This window comes from Condylura cristata, unplaced genomic scaffold (assembly GCF_000260355.1).
Source record: "Condylura cristata isolate star-nosed mole 26May11 unplaced genomic scaffold, ConCri1.0 scaffold00023, whole genome shotgun sequence".
In the NCBI taxonomy this organism is placed as follows: Eukaryota; Metazoa; Chordata; class Mammalia; order Eulipotyphla; family Talpidae; genus Condylura; species Condylura cristata.
Genome location: NW_004567124.1, coordinates 14,851,400 through 14,869,943, shown reverse-complemented (window position 1 = coordinate 14,869,943; position 18,544 = coordinate 14,851,400). Strand labels below are relative to the sequence as shown.

At 37.1% G+C, this 18,544-nt stretch overlaps 1 protein-coding gene across 2 annotated transcripts in view; it reads right to left on the bottom strand.

The window, feature by feature from the left end:
- The window catches only part of DYX1C1 (dyslexia susceptibility 1 candidate 1), a 37,672-nt gene extending 19,576 nt beyond the window's left edge, over positions 1-18,096 (bottom strand). For both annotated transcript variants that reach the window (XM_004687770.2, XM_004687772.2), the window contains exons 1-4: positions 17,963-18,096; positions 17,464-17,611; positions 12,898-13,031; positions 3,260-3,500 (exon numbers count right to left, since the gene is read on the bottom strand). In XM_004687770.2, the coding sequence (XP_004687827.1) occupies positions 3,260-3,500; positions 12,898-13,031; positions 17,464-17,611; positions 17,963-18,085 (646 nt within the window). In that variant the 5' untranslated portion in view covers positions 18,086-18,096. The remainder of the gene's footprint in view (positions 1-3,259; positions 3,501-12,897; positions 13,032-17,463; positions 17,612-17,962) is intronic.
- Between the last annotated feature and the right edge of the window lie 448 nt (positions 18,097-18,544).

Sequence of the window (18,544 nt, the reverse complement as noted above, 5' to 3'; positions counted from 1 at the left end):
GGGATGGAACTCATGCGGAAGTGGCTTTAGCTTCTTAGTGCAGTGCTTTAACCCACTGCGCCACCAGGGAGGGTCTATGCATGTTGATTTTTAATGTTGCACACCTGAAATATTTTTTTTAAGATTTTTTAAATTTATTTGTGCATACAGAACTGGGATACAGGCCAGAGGCTCAGGGGCAGCGAGAGGCTTCACCAGAGACAGAGTGTGGAGCAGAACAGGCAGATCGACAAAGTACATTGTTGAAGGGAGCAGCGAGTGGGTCAGAAGAGGTCTGCCACGCCGTGTGGTCACCTCCCGGGCTGGCGGGAATCGAACTCATGCGGAAGCGGCTTTAGATTCTCAGTGCTGTGCTTTTAACCCGCTGCGCCACCAGGGAGGGCCACACCTGAAATTTTTATTATGCTATATTGCAATGTTCCTTCAATTAAAGAAATAATACAATGGTATCCAAAATATGATACATCGATTTAAAAGGTAATTCACAGTAGATGTACTGGTTCCCAAAATCATTATTATCCCAAGGTTCTTCTTCCCTGTTCTGTCACTCTTAGCATATGGCTTGCCTCTTAGTGATTCCAAGACAGGTATCACACTTCCTAGCTTAGATCTTCATCTCAGACAGGAAAAGCAAAGGCCAAATCAAGACGAAAAGACTGAGGTCCTTGATCAGAAAAGTAGTACTTGTCTATAAATTCTTAGATTTCTTTTTGCTTTACATCAGTCAGAACTGCATTACTTGCCTGCGAGTAGTTACAGGATAGTCCAGGGAAGTGAGTTTTATTTTCTTCCTTTTTAAAAACCAATTTAAAATTATTTTGAAAAAAAGATTCAATTTAGACTGAATTCAACTTAGATCCTTCTTTCTTTTCATAATAAAAATTTCAGATAATAGGGTCCTCCCTGGTGGCACAGCGGGTTAAAGCGCAGCACTGAGAGCTAGCCATAGCTGCGTCAGTGCAAGTTGGAGGAGATCCACATGGTGCGGCAGACCTCTCCTGACCCGCCCACTGCTCCCCTCAGCAGTGTACTTCGTCGATCTGCCTGTTCTGTTCCCCACTCTGTCTCTGGTGAAGCCTCTCACCGCCCCTGAGCCTCTGGTCTGTACCCCAGTTCTGTATGCACAAATAAATAAATCTTAAAAAAAAAATTTCAGGTAACATACAAAAGTAGGTAATTAGTCATCAGGCATTTTCATGCTCCAACTTTAATGATTAATTCATAGCCAATACCATTCATCTTTACCTGTAGCCACATCCACATGTCATATTATATTAATTTTTTTAAGATTTATTTTTATTAATTCATGCATACAAGAACTGGGGTATAGGCCAGAGGTGCAGGGTGAGGGTGAGAAGACTCACCAAAGCCAGAGTGGGGAGCAGAACAGCAGGACCTACTGAACTACACTGTTGAAGGGACCAGTGGGTGAGAAAGGAGAAGTCTGCCATGCCATATGGGTTAGATCCTTGGCCTGGGCTCCAACTCCTGCTGTAGTGGCTGCTGATAGCTTGATAGTGCTGAGATTTAATCCCCTGCATCACCAGGGAGGGCCCCACATATCATAGTATGTTAAGGCAAATCTCACATATCATTTTTTCCTCATTCTTGACCAAACTACTGTAATTTACAATTTTAATGTACAATACAAACTCCATAATTTCTTGAAATTCTCACCTGACTGTTACAAAGAGCTGAATCTACACTTTCATTCTTCATTGTCAGAAAGGATACCTAATTCTTCATCTGTCCATTGGGAGAAGCTGAATATTGAAAGTCATGAGAAAAGTGCCAGGGAATTCAGAACCACATAGTTGCATGGAATAACTTACCCTGTGGTCAGCTAGGGAAATAGTATGTACAAGGTTCATGCACACTCCCAACCAACATGACCAACTCTAGCATCACAGATACCTCTGCAGAGATACCTTCAACAAAATGAAAGGTGCCAGGAGTCTCAGAGCTCACATGTCAGCCAGTGTCAGGACAGCAGATACCAGGCTTTACCACTGGCTCCACATCATTTCCCCCAACATCATATTTCTAGACCCACACACATTTAGTAGGTATTCTACAAGGTCATTTAAAAAACCCAACTATAAATTATTACCACATTTAAAGAAAAATGTGATAACGTTTTTTTCTTTTACTATGTTTAATTCCCTTTATGCCCATGGATAAATTTTTTTAAACATCTTCAGAATATTTCTCATTTTTAAAATTGTATTTGGGTTCTAAAAGCACTTGAAAACATCCAATTTATTGAAAAATGTTTGAAATATGGAAGGAAGTATTCTAATATACCCTAGTTGGTATCAATATTTTGTTAGAAAGGCATTTAAAATGGTGGTAGTTGGGTTGTTAACTTGAATGCCGATATTAAACCACAATAAAATCTAAAAATTAAATAATGCTAAATGTTTAATGTTCACTATAAATAACTTTTCAACATGCTGGACCTCACTGTTCAAGTAGTATAGGTATACAATCTGGTGGAGTAAGATTACAGATCTATTTCAAATCCCATAGATTTACTTGTTTGGTAGTTGCTTTATCCTTTCTGAACACCTATTTCCTCTAAAATAAGAATAGCAAAGTATTACTTGATATTGACAAACAAAATCACGTTATATCATTAAATAAAGGCTAATTATTACTGTTCTATAAATGATTTACTACAAGCTGTTCCATTTCTAAATACACAAGGCCCAAAACAAAAATCAGATAAAATCAAACTTGTAGCTTTCCAATGTCGAAATATGTCTTTTCACCTCCTTTTTAATACAATAGGATCAAATGCCAGAAGAGCTCTTGTTTACTCAAAGACTAGTTTGCTTATTGTACTATTTTCCTCAGTCATGTAAGAAAAGAGGCTTTTCATGAAACTCCCAATTTTGTATCTCTAAGTAAGTAAAGAAATTTTCCTGACACCGATTAGTCTTCTCCAAGTGTTTCTTGGGCCTTGGTTAAACACATACTGAATATCACCTGCATAAACTTCAAAAGGAAGCATAAAAACAAAGACAACAGCGAGCCCACATTCATATTGTTTTGAAAATTTCACTACTTTGTAGAAAAAGATGTATCTGTCACCTTATTCTTTGTATTATCTTTTTATTCTCAATATACCAAAATAATGTCCCAATACTATTATTATAAATATATTTACAAAGCAAACCCCCCAATAGTAATATACATACTGCACCATAAGACTGGTTTTTTTCCCCAGAAAATATCAAGAAAATATCAATCATTGTACCTTTTGTAGCAAAATTTCTAGATGCTGAATTTTTAGTAAGGTTTTGGTGTTTTAATTTTTTTTTCTCTTCTTCAATTTGTTTTTCTTGTTGATATAATTTCTCTTCCCTCTGAATTCTTTTTTGTTCTTTTTGTTTTTCATCTTTTCTTTGACATTCTTTCCAGGCTTCTAATTCTTTAGTTGCTTTTATTCGTTCGTTTTCTTTCATGTTTTCTATTTTTTGCCTCTCTTCTTCTTCAATCTGTGAAGATTAGAATTACCCAGTCATTAAAACATATAAAATGCAACATGCTAAAATAAGAAATTCATTGTAATAATTAATAGTCTTTAGCTCTAAACTCTTGTATCTATAATCACATTTATAGTGAAAAAAGAATTAAAGTGGAAACTACAAAAATGACTTAGTTAGCAAAACCCACAGGTTTTAGTTTCAGATTTATCATTAGCTATTGATACAATATTAGACAATCACTTTCTCTAGCATGAGTTCTGATATGTAAAATGTGGGCAGACATTCAATTAGATGCTACCTAAATGCTTAGTAAAAAAAAATTTAAGAATTTGTTATTCTAAAAGTTAGGTAACGTCTCCTAAATCTTATGTACATACATACACATAAATACACTTATACAAACATTTGCTCTTCATTCTTCCTATTTACTTTGCCTTAGGTCTGAAATTGTGTCAAACTTCACCTAAGGAGTGAAGTAGAAAGGAAAAAGTAAGGATGAAAAGAATTACTGCTTTTGATGAGTGGAGATGTTTGAACTTTGAATTCTGCAGCCAGCTATCTTTGCACTAGTAGGTATTTGAAACTTCCAAAAGAAAGCTAAATTCAGTGACTTGAAAGCAGTATATCGCTGAGGAATATGCCAAGTTTTGTCCCTTTCAAATTTCCCTCATGAGGCAAGAATAAACCCCCTGTAAAACAGAGTAATTGATCAATGTATATGACTGATTCCATGTATCTCACTGCTCTATGATAACACAAAAGTTTTAGAGAAACAGTGTCTAACACAACCTTTCTCAATGTTGGTTAAGCTCTGTGTTATCCAATACAGCAGCCACTATCTAATTGAGCAATTAAAATATGGCCAGTATGACTGAGGAACTGAATTTAAATTTTTAATTTCATTAACATAAATTTAAATTTATATTTAAATAGGTAAACCTAGCATAGTCCTAGAATAAATGCTGGGTTGAAGGTTCCTAGAGGCTGAATTATTTTAGGATACAAAATTAACATTACAGGTACAACTATGTTATGAAGGGTGCTCTATACTACCTGCATGACCCAATACCCTTTTCTGGAAGACTGCTTTTCTCTTGAGTTATAAAACACTAATTTAAAAATAAATTTTACAAATCCTAACAGCAACTTCCTATGGTCTCAGTATTACACTTATGGCCAAAATTAAGCACAACAGATGTTAATTTCTAGGTGATCTAAGCTCAGAGAGTTGCCAACAGATTGGGCCAAGGAGACTCCTGACAATGTAAAGCATTTAAATGCCTGATAACAGACTGTGAACATGAAGTAAACACAGCCTGAAAGATGACAACTTTACCCTGTTTAATAATAATCTTGCTTTTTCCTTCCTTCTTTGTTCTAGCACATGGAAAGAGGAGAAAGTATATAAAGAATTAGCATACTCTCTTCATAATTCCTGTAAGTGGAGTGAATTTTCAATGAACTTTTAAAAATGCTAAGACTAAATCTTTTTTTTTAGGTTTCAAACATTTTTTAATATTTAAAAAATATATACTAGTATATTTTTTACATCACTTTGTGCATTTTTTATCTCAGTTGTAATCCCCGTGGGCTTCCCATCACCAAACCACCCTGTGCCATCACCATAGTCCAGTGCATTACCCTCATCCCACTGTTTTTGATCCCATTCCCCACTTCACCCCCATAAAATGTCTCTGGTATATAGCTGTTCATTATTATTATTATTTTCTCGCCTGGTCCATTATACTCCTGTTATAAGTGAAACTATTCAGTATTTTTTCCTTTTCTTTCTGGCTTATTTCATTAAGCATGATCTTCTCTAGCTCCATCCATGTTGCTGCAAAAGATATGTGTTTATTTTTTTTGGTTGCTGAATAACATTCCATTGTGTATATGTACCACATCCTTTTAATTCAGTCATCTATTTTGGGACATTTGGGCTGTCTCCATGTCTTTCTAATTGTAAATAAGGCAGCAATAAACATGGGGGCGCAGGTATCTTTTGAATCAGTGTTTTTGTGTCTTTTGGGTAAATATCTAGGAGTGGGATTGCTGGGTCATATGGAAGCTCCATGTTAAGCAGTTTGAGGAACCTCCAAACAGTTTTCCATAGTGGTTATACTAGTTTGCATTCCCACCAGCATTGCAGGAGAGTTCCTTTTTCTCCACATCCTCGCCAACATTTGTTGTTGCTAGGTGTTTTAAGATGTGCCATTCTCACTGGGGTGAGGTGGTATCTCACTGTGGTTTTAATTTGCATCTCCCTTATTACAAGTGATATCGAACATTTTTTCATATGCTTGTTGGCCATGTGCATTTCCTCTTTGGAGAAGTGTCTTTTTAGCTCTCCTGCCCATTTTTTGATGATGATGTTTATTTTTGTTGAGCTAAATCTTTTTTTGAAAAAATATTTATTTATTTATGCATACAAGAACTGAGGTGCAGGCCAGAGGAGGGAGGGCGTGAGAGGATTCATTAGAGACAGAGTGAGGAGCAGAACACGCAGATTGAAAAACACTGCTGAGAGGAAGAGTGGGTGGGTCAGGAAAGGTCTGCTTTGCCATGTGGGTCAGCCCCCTGGCCAGGGATTGAACTTGTGCTGCAAGTGGCTGTGGATTGCTTCACTGTGTTGTGCTTTAACACCGTATGCTACCAGGAAGGGCCCTGAGACTGTCTTAATTAACAATAATAAGACTTATAACCAAAAGTAAAAGGAAGTTTTGGTAGTCAAAATGTGGTTAATTTTATATACACACATATAAATATATCATATGATTTGGCTTACTTGAGACCCAGCTTCAGTTTTGGCATGTAGAGAGCTTAGATGTTGTCATTCCTATTTTATAACAAAAAAGGACAAACTGAAAAACAGTAAGTTGTCTGGGACCCATGAGGGAATTCAGCAACAAACATATTATTATACTAAAATCTGTAGATACAGGAGTATCCAGAAAGACACAAAGATCTGCTTCCTCTGTTGAGCAAGCAGAACCTAGTTGAGATATAAACTGCTAGGAAAATATAAATGATAATTCTGGCAAAATGCTGGAGTCTAAGTATGAACTAGCAACAGAGCAAAACTCCTATTGGCCACAGTCTTCATGGGTAACCCCAATTTTTTTAATTTTTACATCAAGAAACCCATTAGGTTGCCCCTGGCAGAAGAAACACTATAGCCAGGGAAGGAAATTGAGGCAGAGGATGAATATTATCTTTGGAAAAACAATTGTGACCATCATACCTCCAAAAGACAGGACCATGCGAAAGACATATTTAATTGAAAAACTGTACAAAGAATGCTTCCTCTTCCTTGTAATTTACTACCACACCAAATGGTCTTCAGGATAATGACAGTAAATTACAGAAGAAATGTATGACAGACTCTGCAAAGTTGAGAAGATGAAAGAGTCCAACTTAGAAGGGAAGGAGGAAAAGAGGTTATAAATGTGAAGCCTCTAATACCTACAGTTACAGTTAACATTAAACATGGCCCAAATTTTAGCCAAATTAAAATAAATCCACACACTAATTGACAAATAATCTGACTCAACATGTCTAGTTTTCAACGAAAAAAATTGCAAGATATGCCAAAAGGCTAGAAAAAAAAATACTGTAAACAGACAAAGCAATCACTAGAACCAGATCCATACAGCATAGATGTAAGAATGATCAAACATGAAATTTAAAGTTAACTGTTTAATATAGTAAAGACTCTAATGCAAAAATACCAGGTGCAAATATACTCATGTTTTACCATCCACATGAAGATATGTATCATTCTTATATGAGTTAAGAAAATTAAAATATTGAATCAATCTAAAGTTTAATATACTATTTTAAAGTTTCTCATGGAACATTGTTAACTGGAAATAAAATTCCAATAATAGATAAACAAATTATTTAATAGTCAAAGTGAGGATTCAAAGGCAGGAAGTAGTCTAATGGATTTTACTTTTTAAAGGACTATTCCAGCAACAAACTCAGTATGTTTGAGGAACAGCAAATCACTGAGATTCAGAATGTGATTATGGTTGAACGGGCTCCAATTCTAAGATGTGTGGCCCTAAATATATGCTGATGATAGAGGAAAGCAATGCAGGGACAGGGATGGGGAGGGGTCCCAGAAATGTTATAGTATGCTCATGTGGTCAACTTGTGAAACTTACTTATTTAGGTTCTTATATTCTGTAGAAATAAGAATCTAGTGTTTAGAATGGCATACATATCTGTTATAGCCAAAGCGTTTTACTATGAGCTTTCCCAATTCATGTGCTGAAGCCCTAACCCTCAAGGAGATACTACTTGGAGATGAGGACTACACAGAGGGAATTAAGGTTAAATGAGGTAAAAAGGGTGGACCCATGATACAATAGCATTAGTGTTCTTATAGAAAAGACACCAAGTCTAAAGCCATACCACCCTGAACGCGCCCGATCTCTTCTGATCTCGGACGCTAAGCAGGGTCGGGCCTGGTTAGTACTTGGATGGGAGAAAAGACACCAAGAACTTGCTTGAGCTGCACCATGTGGAAATATAACGTGAAGGCAGCTATCTACAAGCCAGGAAAAGTTTCCTCAACAGAAACTGAAATAGCCTACACTTGAACTTTGCAGTATCCAAAACTATGAGAAAATAAATTCTGTTAATTAAGTCACACTGTCTGTGTTCTTTGTTGTTGTTATGGCAGCTGGAGCAGACTGAGACTCTTTTCCCTTTGGCAGATTTTCAAATAGGTAAAGATGGCCCAGAGTAAACAATGAGAGCTATAAGGGAAAACCAATTGCTAGTTAATTCACAAACTAAAAATATCAAACTCATGAATAATTGAGAGGAACTTACTTAATATATCAGCAAATGTAGACATAGATTTTCTGTATTTCAGTTTACTTGTTATCTGGATTTTCTGTCTAACACATGCAAATTTGTAAGTAACTTGGAAACTACATGTGAAAACAAGGGTACAAGTAAACTCTTATTAGATTAATTAGCGTTTGTTCTCCTTGATCAAGTAATAACATAAAAAAGTTTGTTTTTACTATTTTTTAAATTTATTTATGCATATAAGAAATAGAGTATAAGCCAAAGATGTGTGGGTGAGAAGCAGGCTGAGAGGACTTACCAGAGACAGAGTGGGGAGCAGAACAGAGAGAACTACTAGAATACACTGCTGAGGGGGGCAGTGGGTGAGACAGGTGAAGTCTGCTGTGCTATGTGGGTCAGCTCCCTGGCCAGACGTCAAACTCATGTTCCAGTTGCTGGTGATTGCTTGACAGTGCTGAGACTTAACCCCTTTGTGCCACCAGCGAGGACTCTGAAAGTTTTTGTTTTTATGCTATATGGTTTCATAGCCTTCTAATAATTTGCGATACTCTCCTGAGGTTCTCAAGCTATTCATCATCACATTTGGTATCTTTTAAGGATTTAAGCTTTGGTTTACTGATGAAAAAAACTTTAAGTCAGTATTCAAGTTTACTCACACAAATATACTACTCAGATAGCTAATTTTATTATGATAGAAGCTTCCAGTTGACTGGACCTTAAATTTAAGACTTCAAGGATTTAAGCAGATTAGTGACTTCCAGGAATAACAGGAAATAGGAAAGTGGGAATGACTTTTAATGGGGTGCTTTTCTGAGATGATGAAAATGCCCCAAAATAAGAAGTCAAGAAGATAAATTTTTTAATTAACTAAAAATTGTACATTTTAAAAGTATGAATGTCATAGTGATGTATTATATTTCAATAAGTGCTATTTAAATAAAGGAATACCTATATAGAACAATGATGAGAGAAGTGGGGATAAGATCAAGCAAAAATAAAGGTTCTAGCTTATCTCAACGAATTTTTTTAAAGATTTATTTATGCATACAGAATTGGGATATAGGCCAGAGGTGGTGAGAGGCTTCACCAGAGACAGAGTGGAGAGCAGGATAAGCATATTAATGAAGTACACTGCTGAGGGAAGCAGTAGGCAAAACAGGAGAGATCTGCCACGCCATGTGGGTCAGCTCCAGGGCCAGGGATCCAACTTGCATTGAAGTGGCTACAACTAGCTTGCAGTGCTGCATCCTAACCCACTGCACCACCAGGGAGGGCCATATCTCAAAGAAATTTTTACAAGTTGTATGGAGTAGGGGGAGGAAATAGGTGGTTTTCAAGCATACATTGTGAATTAAAAATGGCATTGAGGAGCAAATCAACATGTAAGTATGTTCCAAGTCTTTCCATGTTAAAAATACAGAAGCTCTGCTCCTACTTTGCAGTGTCTTCAAACTCATTAGCCAGGATGAGCTTTCCAAAATACAAACCCAATTAATTTGATGTTCTTGCTGAAAGTACCTAAAGAAATCCTTCCTATATTTAGGAAATTTCTCAAAATCTTAACATTTTATTTCTCCTTACTAGGCCATATTCTGTCAAGCATTTATTCATACTGTCTCTAAATTTGTTTCTCCATTTATTCCCCAGGTACTATGACTTATTCTCTAGTACTGAGTATGGAAAACATTGTCTATTTCCTAACCATACTTTCAGGATGAAATATGAATCTTTCTAGTATTGTCTCTTTAATCTTCCTATGCCCTCTTAAACAATACATACTATTGTAACATCAGAATCTCAATAAAAAGGGGAGACTCAGAAAACATGGAAAAGAAGTGGAGACACATCTGAAAGAGACATGTGGTGAGAGACATGTGGGAAGGCTAATGTCAGTGCTTATCTTGATTTATACTTACTTTGATTTTGTGTCTTTTGTCCCAGACTTACCTCATCCCTTTTACTCTTTTCCTATGGTTTCCTGCCAAAAGGTGCTTTAGACTTGTGGTGAGCTTGTGGGCCTCACCAGCTTTGCTTTGGTCAACCCTACTAGACTAGGAATTTATCCATAAGAGGATGGGTTATTATGAGTGTTTCATTTCTCTTATTCCCTCTCTAGGTGCAATCTATCTATTAAAGATCTTTTACACTAAGAGTATGCTTTGTCTTTATGTGGTGAATGGCAGAATTCACTTAGACCATGCAAGTTTGGGGGTCCTGGGGTCTCCTTTAGTCTGCCCACTAACATTATGGTTTACTCTTTGCTTTGTTGTCTGTAACCTTCTCTAAATCACAAGTAAATTGAAAGTGAAGATTGACATCTTAAAATGAGTGAGCACTTTTCACAGATCCATAAAAATTTGTTCAATGAAATACCTGGAAGTTGATGTAGTAAACTAAGTTTTCCATACATAGACTTGAAGTAAAGATTGATTGAAACACATGTAAAACTTATGATCACTTTTTTTAAAAAAAAGATTTATTTGTGCATACAGAACTGGGGTACAGGCCAGAGGCTCAGGGGCGGCGAGAGGCTTCACCAGAGACAGAGTGGGGAACAGAACAGGCAAATCATCGAAGAACCCTGCTGAGGGGAGCAGCTGGTGGGTCAGGCAAGGTCTGCAGTGTCATGTGGATCATCTCTGGGTCAGGCAGGGGTCGAACTCATGTGGAAGTGGCTTTAGCTTCTCAGTGCTGTGCTTTAACCTGCTGCGCCAGCAGGGAGGGTCATTATGATCACTTTTAATATCATTCTATAATACCTGAGGCAATTGTTTTATGAGACTTAAAAGGGAGCCAATTGAATAGAGAGAGCCTGTGTTCCACTGGGTCCTGTTATATGCAGATGTGGACCAGCTCACTATCAGCCTACAGGTGAAAGAACCCAGGAAAGGCAATACTAAGGAGGTTTCGGAGAGAGAGTCACAGCTTTGATTTAACTATATCTGACAACTGCTCTTCCTTTGAATATTTTCTGCTAAATAAGTGAAATTCTCTTTATAGTTAATCCTTAGTCTTTTCAAGTCACAAATTGTTCTCATTTCTACATACATGTTCCCTTGAAATGTGACTTAATCTCTTTTTCCTAGCAGAAGTGTAATTTATTTTTTCAATTCTTGAATGTGGGCTTGACTTTTCAAACAACAAAGTCGGTCTTTCATGCATTGATAGATTAATAACTCCAAGGTATAGGGCAGGGGTTAGTTCCTGCCATTGCTGTTTTGTTATATTTACTTACAATACAGCACTACTATTTCACTACTAATTCGGTAAGGACTTATCTGTTGTCACAACTTTTATATTATTTTGTTTTAATTTTTTTAGTTCATGGAAATTTTTAAAAATTAAAAGATTGACAGCCATATCATCAAAAAAGATGGAAATCATCAAATAAACCAAAAGTAGAAATCTGTGGCTAACTCACCACATGTTTACTATTAACTAAGAAAGGACATAAAGTATATAATTATATTTTAAAGTCAAGTTGAAGAGATGAAAGAAGTGAGGAAATCTTTGCAATAATCAAGTGTTGATTACAAGAACATCAGTGATCTAACTGCAAAAGAAGTCAAGGTTCTTCAGAATTCTTGATGAGATAATGCTTGTGAGAGATTCCTCACTCATTTTAAAAATGTCAAAATGAAAATAGGGGGTAAGAAATTACTTGTGAGGGCCCTTCCTGGTGGCGCAGCGAGCAAAGCACAAAACTAAGAAGCTAAAGCCACTTTAGCATGAGTTCAATCCCCGGCACTGGAGGTGACCCACATGGCGCGGCAGACCTCTCCTGGCCCGCACCTGCTGCTCCTCTCAGCAGTTACTTTGGCGACCTGTCTGTTCTGCTCCCCACTCTGTCTCTGGTGAATCCTGTCATCGCTCTTGCGCTTCTGGCCTGCATCCCAGTTCTGTACACAAAAATAAAACAAATCTTTAAAAAAAGAAATCACTTATGAAAATCAGAATTGGTGCATCTACATACAGAGAAAATACTTTAGTGATTATCTAGAGCTAGGAGTTTGGGGAAAATCTGGAGGGGCTGCTAATGGGTACAGAACTTCTTTCTGGGGTAATAAAAATACTCTAAAATTGATGGTGGTGATGGTTGAAAAACTGTGTACTAAAAATCATTAATTGTTTTAAATAGATGAACTGTATTATGTGAATTATATGTCAAGAACATATTGCTGATTAAAGCCTGAATTTAAAGATCTTGACAGATAAAAGTATTAATTTATAAGTATTTAGTGTTAAATCTCTGTGATTTTTATTTTAAATAATCACATAATTATTCTAAGTTTAAAAAAAGTAGAACAGGTATGACATACAAAATTTGTAATTATTTTTGCCCCTCTCTCCAGAAATAGAACATTTTTCCTGAAATAAGTAAATCTATTGTCATATGTTTATATCCTCAACTATCAAACAGATTTTCAGGACTACATGTAAGTAGCAGATGCCTATATAGTTTAATAAGGCCTACAAACCAAAGTATTAACAACATGCTAAGAAGTACATTGTTTGAACTAATTATTCTTACCAGTTTACTATTAACTTTTTAATTACAAGACTTTTCTATCAATTTGCAAATTACCTTCATCATGACATTTAGTGTGAATTTTTGATCTTCCCGCTTTGCTGTAGCTTTTGCTTCCATAACTTCTTTTGCTCTTTCTTGGGCTTGTAAAATAGATTTTTCTCTTATTCCTTGCATCATCTGTTTGTCAGCTAAAATATGAATATCACTAAATTAGGATTATGGTTTTTTTTAAAGATTTATTTACTTATGCATACAGAACTGGGGTATAGGCCAGAGGTGTAGGGGTGGTGAAGGATTCACCAGAGACAGAGTGGGAAGCAGATTGACAAAATACACTGCTGAGGGGAGCAACGGGCGGGTCAGGAGAGATCTGTCATGCCATGTGCGTTACCTCCGGGTCTGGGGATGGAACTCGCAATGAATCGACTGTGCACTATTGCAGTGCTGAGCTTTAGCCCTCTGTGCCACCAGGGAGGGTCAGGATTATGATATTCTTATGACAAATTTGTTTAACTTGTAAACATAAGGAGGAAACCACTTATACACTGATCCAAGATGAGATTCCTTTTTATCCAATTTCATTTGGAGAAATGGAAACATTTCTCAATTTCAGACTGGCCAAGAAGCTAACATTAAAAGGTAGACAAGTAACTGTAACAAGTTACAGCTGAAGGAGAGAAACAAGAGCAAAAGAAAGGAAGAAAGAATATAAATGAGAGAAAGGAGGAAAATTAAAGAGTGAGTGAGGGAAGAGCAGAAGTAAGGGGGAAGAGGAACACAAGAGGAAGAGAGGAAGGGTAGTGGAATGATGGAAAGGGGAAGAAGGGCAAGGATAAGGAACAGAGAGAGGAGACAAGATAAGGGGAAGATGAGAACACATTTATCCTCCTTCCTCTGTTGAAAAATCAGAACTATTTTTTTTAATAAACGTGATCACAATATATCATCGCTATGGGATCTCCTAGAAGATAGGTTGAGATCATTTGAGATGATTAGTGACCTTCACAAATATAAATGTTAATTTATACATATGAAGAGTTTTCAGCATTAGGAGAAATTATAAACTAATATGACATGTTATATATAGAATTTTTCCATTCACAATTATTTTGATATTCAGTGACTTAATATTTTACAAACTGTGGTAGTAAATCAGTTTAGGTGAATAGGAACCAGGAAGGGATCTAGGCATAGAGAAAAAAATGGGGGTGGGAAGAAAACTTGGGGGGAGATTGACGGTGGGGATAATAAAATAAGGGGGGGATCAGACCCTACACAGGGATCCTTAAAAATTTAAGGGTCCTTAAACATTTTGTGCAGGGGATACCTTGGCAGCATAGCGAAGCCTTATCGACCCCTTCACAATGTTTTAAAATATATGAAACATATATAGTATATAGGACTACATATATAATGTATGGGATATATATGATTACAAAGAAAATCAGTTTATTTAAAATTATACAATAGAAACTAAATTTGTGATATACAAATAAATAATTCATTAATACATTAAATACTATACAGCAATATAGCTAATGCTATAATTTCTAAGTGGTGATGAAATTAAAAGATAGCAATAATTGTGATATGAAGATATTTGTGATTTCCCTTCATAACTGAAGGGAATGCTAAATTTCAGTTAGTGGCTAAGTCAAAAGAATGGAATTTTTACTCATCCAAGAGTTTGGCTGGGAATGAGGACTATGAGCCTCCCCCAACCCTCCTCCTATTTAGTAACAGGGTAGCAGACAGTTGGATCAACTTCAAGGGAAGAAACAATTGAAGGAATATCAACTTTTTTAAATAAAATGCTCACCACCTAAAAGAAATGAAGTGTATTGCAAAGGAACTTCAGTAATAAATAGAGCACAATATTTTGAATAATGCATCAGATAGGCTAGGGATATAGGCTGGAGATATACAATAATTCATGTGAAAAAATACGGCAAATAATTAATCTGAAATAACTGAACTGCATGTGAAACTGAGTTTGATTTCTATAGGCATCTCAAACCTGACTTCTGAAACAGAATCAATGTTCATTACTTTTTACAACAGTTTTAAAACTGTTTTGATTACTCTAAGTTAGAGATTGACAAACCATGGCTTATGGGACAAAACTAGATTGCTATCTGCTTTCCTACAGCCACAAGTTAAAAATAATTTTTACATTTTTAAATAGTTGAAAAGAAATCCAAAGAATAATAATACCTTGTGACATAGAAAAATTAGATGAAACTCAAATTTCAGTGTCAATAAATACATACTATGTATAGTTTTTTTTGTTGTTGTTGTCATAATGGCAGAGTTGAATAGTTGTGGCAAAGACCACGTGGCCCACAAAGTCTAATATATTTGGTCCTTTTGTAAAATGTTTGCTAATCCATAGGTTAAATGTAAAATAGAGAGGAAGAACATGATTAGGAGAGAGGTTCCTTCCCACTCCTGATAAGGTGACCTACAAGGTTAAAAAGGGAATTTGACATAGAAGAAAATAGCCGTAGGAGAAAATAACACGTTTTCTGATACAACCCTTTTATATATCCTAAAAATGTGGTGGATAAAATATTTCCTGAGTAAATGTATTGGTCATCAGCATGGACACACACGCGCGTGCGCACACACACACACATAGTTTCTCAAACCTGGTCGGTTACCAGGATCATAGTTCCTCTCTCCTCCCCATTTGTTTTTTTGTTTGTTTGTTTGTTTGTTTCATTAAAAAAAAAATGTGCCCTTCCTGGTAGCACAATGGGTTAAAGCACAGCACTGAGAATCTGGGGCCGCTTCCCCATGAGTTCGACCCCTGCCTGCCCCGGAGGTGACCACATGGCTTGGCAGACCTCTCCTGACCCGCCAGCTGCTCCCCTCAGCAGTGTACTTAGTCAATCTGCCTGTTCTGCTCCCCACTCTGTCTCTGGTGAAGCCTCTCACCGCCCCTGCACTTCTGGCCTGTACCCCAGTTCTGTATGCACAAATAAATAAATCTTTTTAAAAAATTGTATTTTTTTATATCATTCTTCATTTTGAACATTTTTTCAACTTTGTTGTAATCCCCAAGGACTTCCCACCACCACTTCACCCATGTGCTGCCATCACCACAGTCCTGTGTGCTCTTTCTGTCCCAGTTTTGATCCTATTCCCCATTTCTGTTTATTTTTAAGTAAGCCAGTATAATAGATGATGGTTTTGGTTCCAAAGAACATCAAAATTAAAATTATCGACAAGAGTTGAAATATATGAAAGTATTTTCATTTACAGCTAGGTAAAAAGTCAGAACACTCTGATTATGCTTTATGACACATTCCCAGGTTCATCCAGACTTCTGAATTAATCACAAAGGCAGGCAGGGGTAGGAGAGCAGTTTCTTGTTTTTAAAAAACTCAACTAATCTGATATACCACCATAATCACTACTTTCTGAGCTAAATACCATATCTTAGAGAAAAATTCTGTCCACTACTGGAGATTAAAAAATTAAATTCCCAGATCTCCCCTGGTGATGCAATGGGTTAAAGAGAAGCACTATAAAGCTAACTGCAGCCACTGAAGCACAATTTCAATCCCAGGCCAGGGAGTGACCCACATGGTGTGGCAAACCTCTTCTGACCTACCCTCTGCTCCCCTTAGCAGTGTACTTCAGTAGATCTGCCTGTCCCACTCCCCACTCTGTTTCTAGTGAAACCTTTCACCTCCCACATCTCTGGCCTGTACACCAGTTCTTGCATGCATAAATAAATCTTTTTGAAAAAAATTAAATTCCTTTGCAAGATACCAAGAAAACATTAGTATTAAGCATGATTACAATCTCCTCATTCTCAGTAAACCCTACTCAAGGCTTAATGCCCTCTGGCATTAATTAATACAGGATAATAGACATGAAGTACTAAAAAACATGACAAACAGAATAGGGAGGAGGAAAGTGGAACTAAAGCAGTAGAGAGGAATTATTTACCTATAATTTGATCTTGGCAGAATACTAAGTCCAGTAATAGAGGATCTCACTTTTTTATACACATTGCAACCCCTGGAAAGATTTTAAAAACTACCACTACCTGGGTCCCACTCCCAGAAACTGATTTAATGGGTGTGGGAGCCTATCAGTCATTTATATTATTTATCAGTTCTGCAGGTAATTCAAATACAGTGCCAGGGTTGAGAGCCACTGCTCACTAGTTACACTGCTAAGGCTTTAGTTCCAGCCTGCCACTTAAGTAACTGCATAGCTTTTGCCCATTAATCAACCCTTCTGTGTCTCAGAGCCCATCTGTTAAAAAATAAAAAAGGATACCTAAGAAAAAGACTGTCCTGAGAATTAATAGGCAAAGTCATGCTTAATATAAATAAGTGCTCAGGAAAGCCCATATCAGGAAGTCTTATGAATGGAAAATATAAACCCTCATGTTCTACTTAAGAGCTATCATTAATATGCTCTAACTTTTGAATAATTCAATCGTTAGGTTTTTATTTTAAGTGCAGCTGAAACACTCTCATTTAAATCATGCCCATGTCCCTTTTTTTCCACCCTGATTAAGCAATTGTTTAGAAATGCAATTTTTAAGAAGGTTTAAAATAAAAAAGCATAACCATATGAGAACATCTTTAATAAGGAACTTACCACCTGCTACAGAAAGGTTTTCCCACATGACTGCTTCCTTTTTATATAAGGTGAAAACAATAGTGTCACTGCCAATCTTGGCTTTGCTGCTCTCATCATCTATGGGAGCGTACAGAAACACTTCAAATAAAAATGGAGGATAGTTGACCTATTCAGAAAAGAGTAAATAGAAGTTTAGTTACACAGATTAAAGGTAATATCATTAAGAAATAAGTGGTGAAGGGCAAAATCATTTTAAGTGCCTGCTATATACTTTTACTCCAAGTCACAAAAGATTAAGAAGGTATGTAAGAGGGAAACTAGGACAAAAATGATTTCTGGTCTGATGACACCTATCTACAGATGCGGCGCCAACTGTGTGGGATTCGCTTTTTAAAAACATAACTAAAAGCCTGTGACGTTATCTGCAAAGATGTGCCTGTTGCGCTTACACAGCTGCACTCTCGCAGAAGTTCCGAAGCACCCTCAGGTAGTCGGCGGACACTACTTCCCTACCTACCTTCAGATAGTTTTCTGTGCAAAACACGTCCGCGTCTCTGACGCAGACGCCTCGAAGGGGCACGGAGATAAAGACCGCATTGTTGGTTTGCTGCCAATTGTAATCGTTCACCTGCAGAGGCATCCTGGGAGGTGGCTGAAGCGGCTGGGGCATCAGGTTAGGACCGACGCAGGGCTGGTTGCTAGGGAAGCCGGGGTTGCCACGCACCAGCCCTTCCGGGTCAGCCGGGCCACCCAGCGTTCACCTCTCACGGTGGACCCCTCTTGTCTGCTTGTGCACTCTAGTGGACGCTTTAGATCATTTGTCAATATCTTATTCCTTGCCGGCAGTCTGAGTGGATCTCTGATCTACTTAAGAAAAGAGAATCGCGCCTAAGAATATAAAAGAGTGTGAACTTACTACACAGGAAGGTGTGATCCCCGAGGGAAGCAGGTGCAAAACCCACACGCCTTGCAGCCTTGATCTTTTGTTTGTTCTGATGGAGGCTATGAGTTAACAATATTGGGTGTTCCTGTTTTCAATTTTTTGGGGGGCGGGAGGAATTATGTATATCTTGGCCTGGAAGCTTACCAGTACTACTGT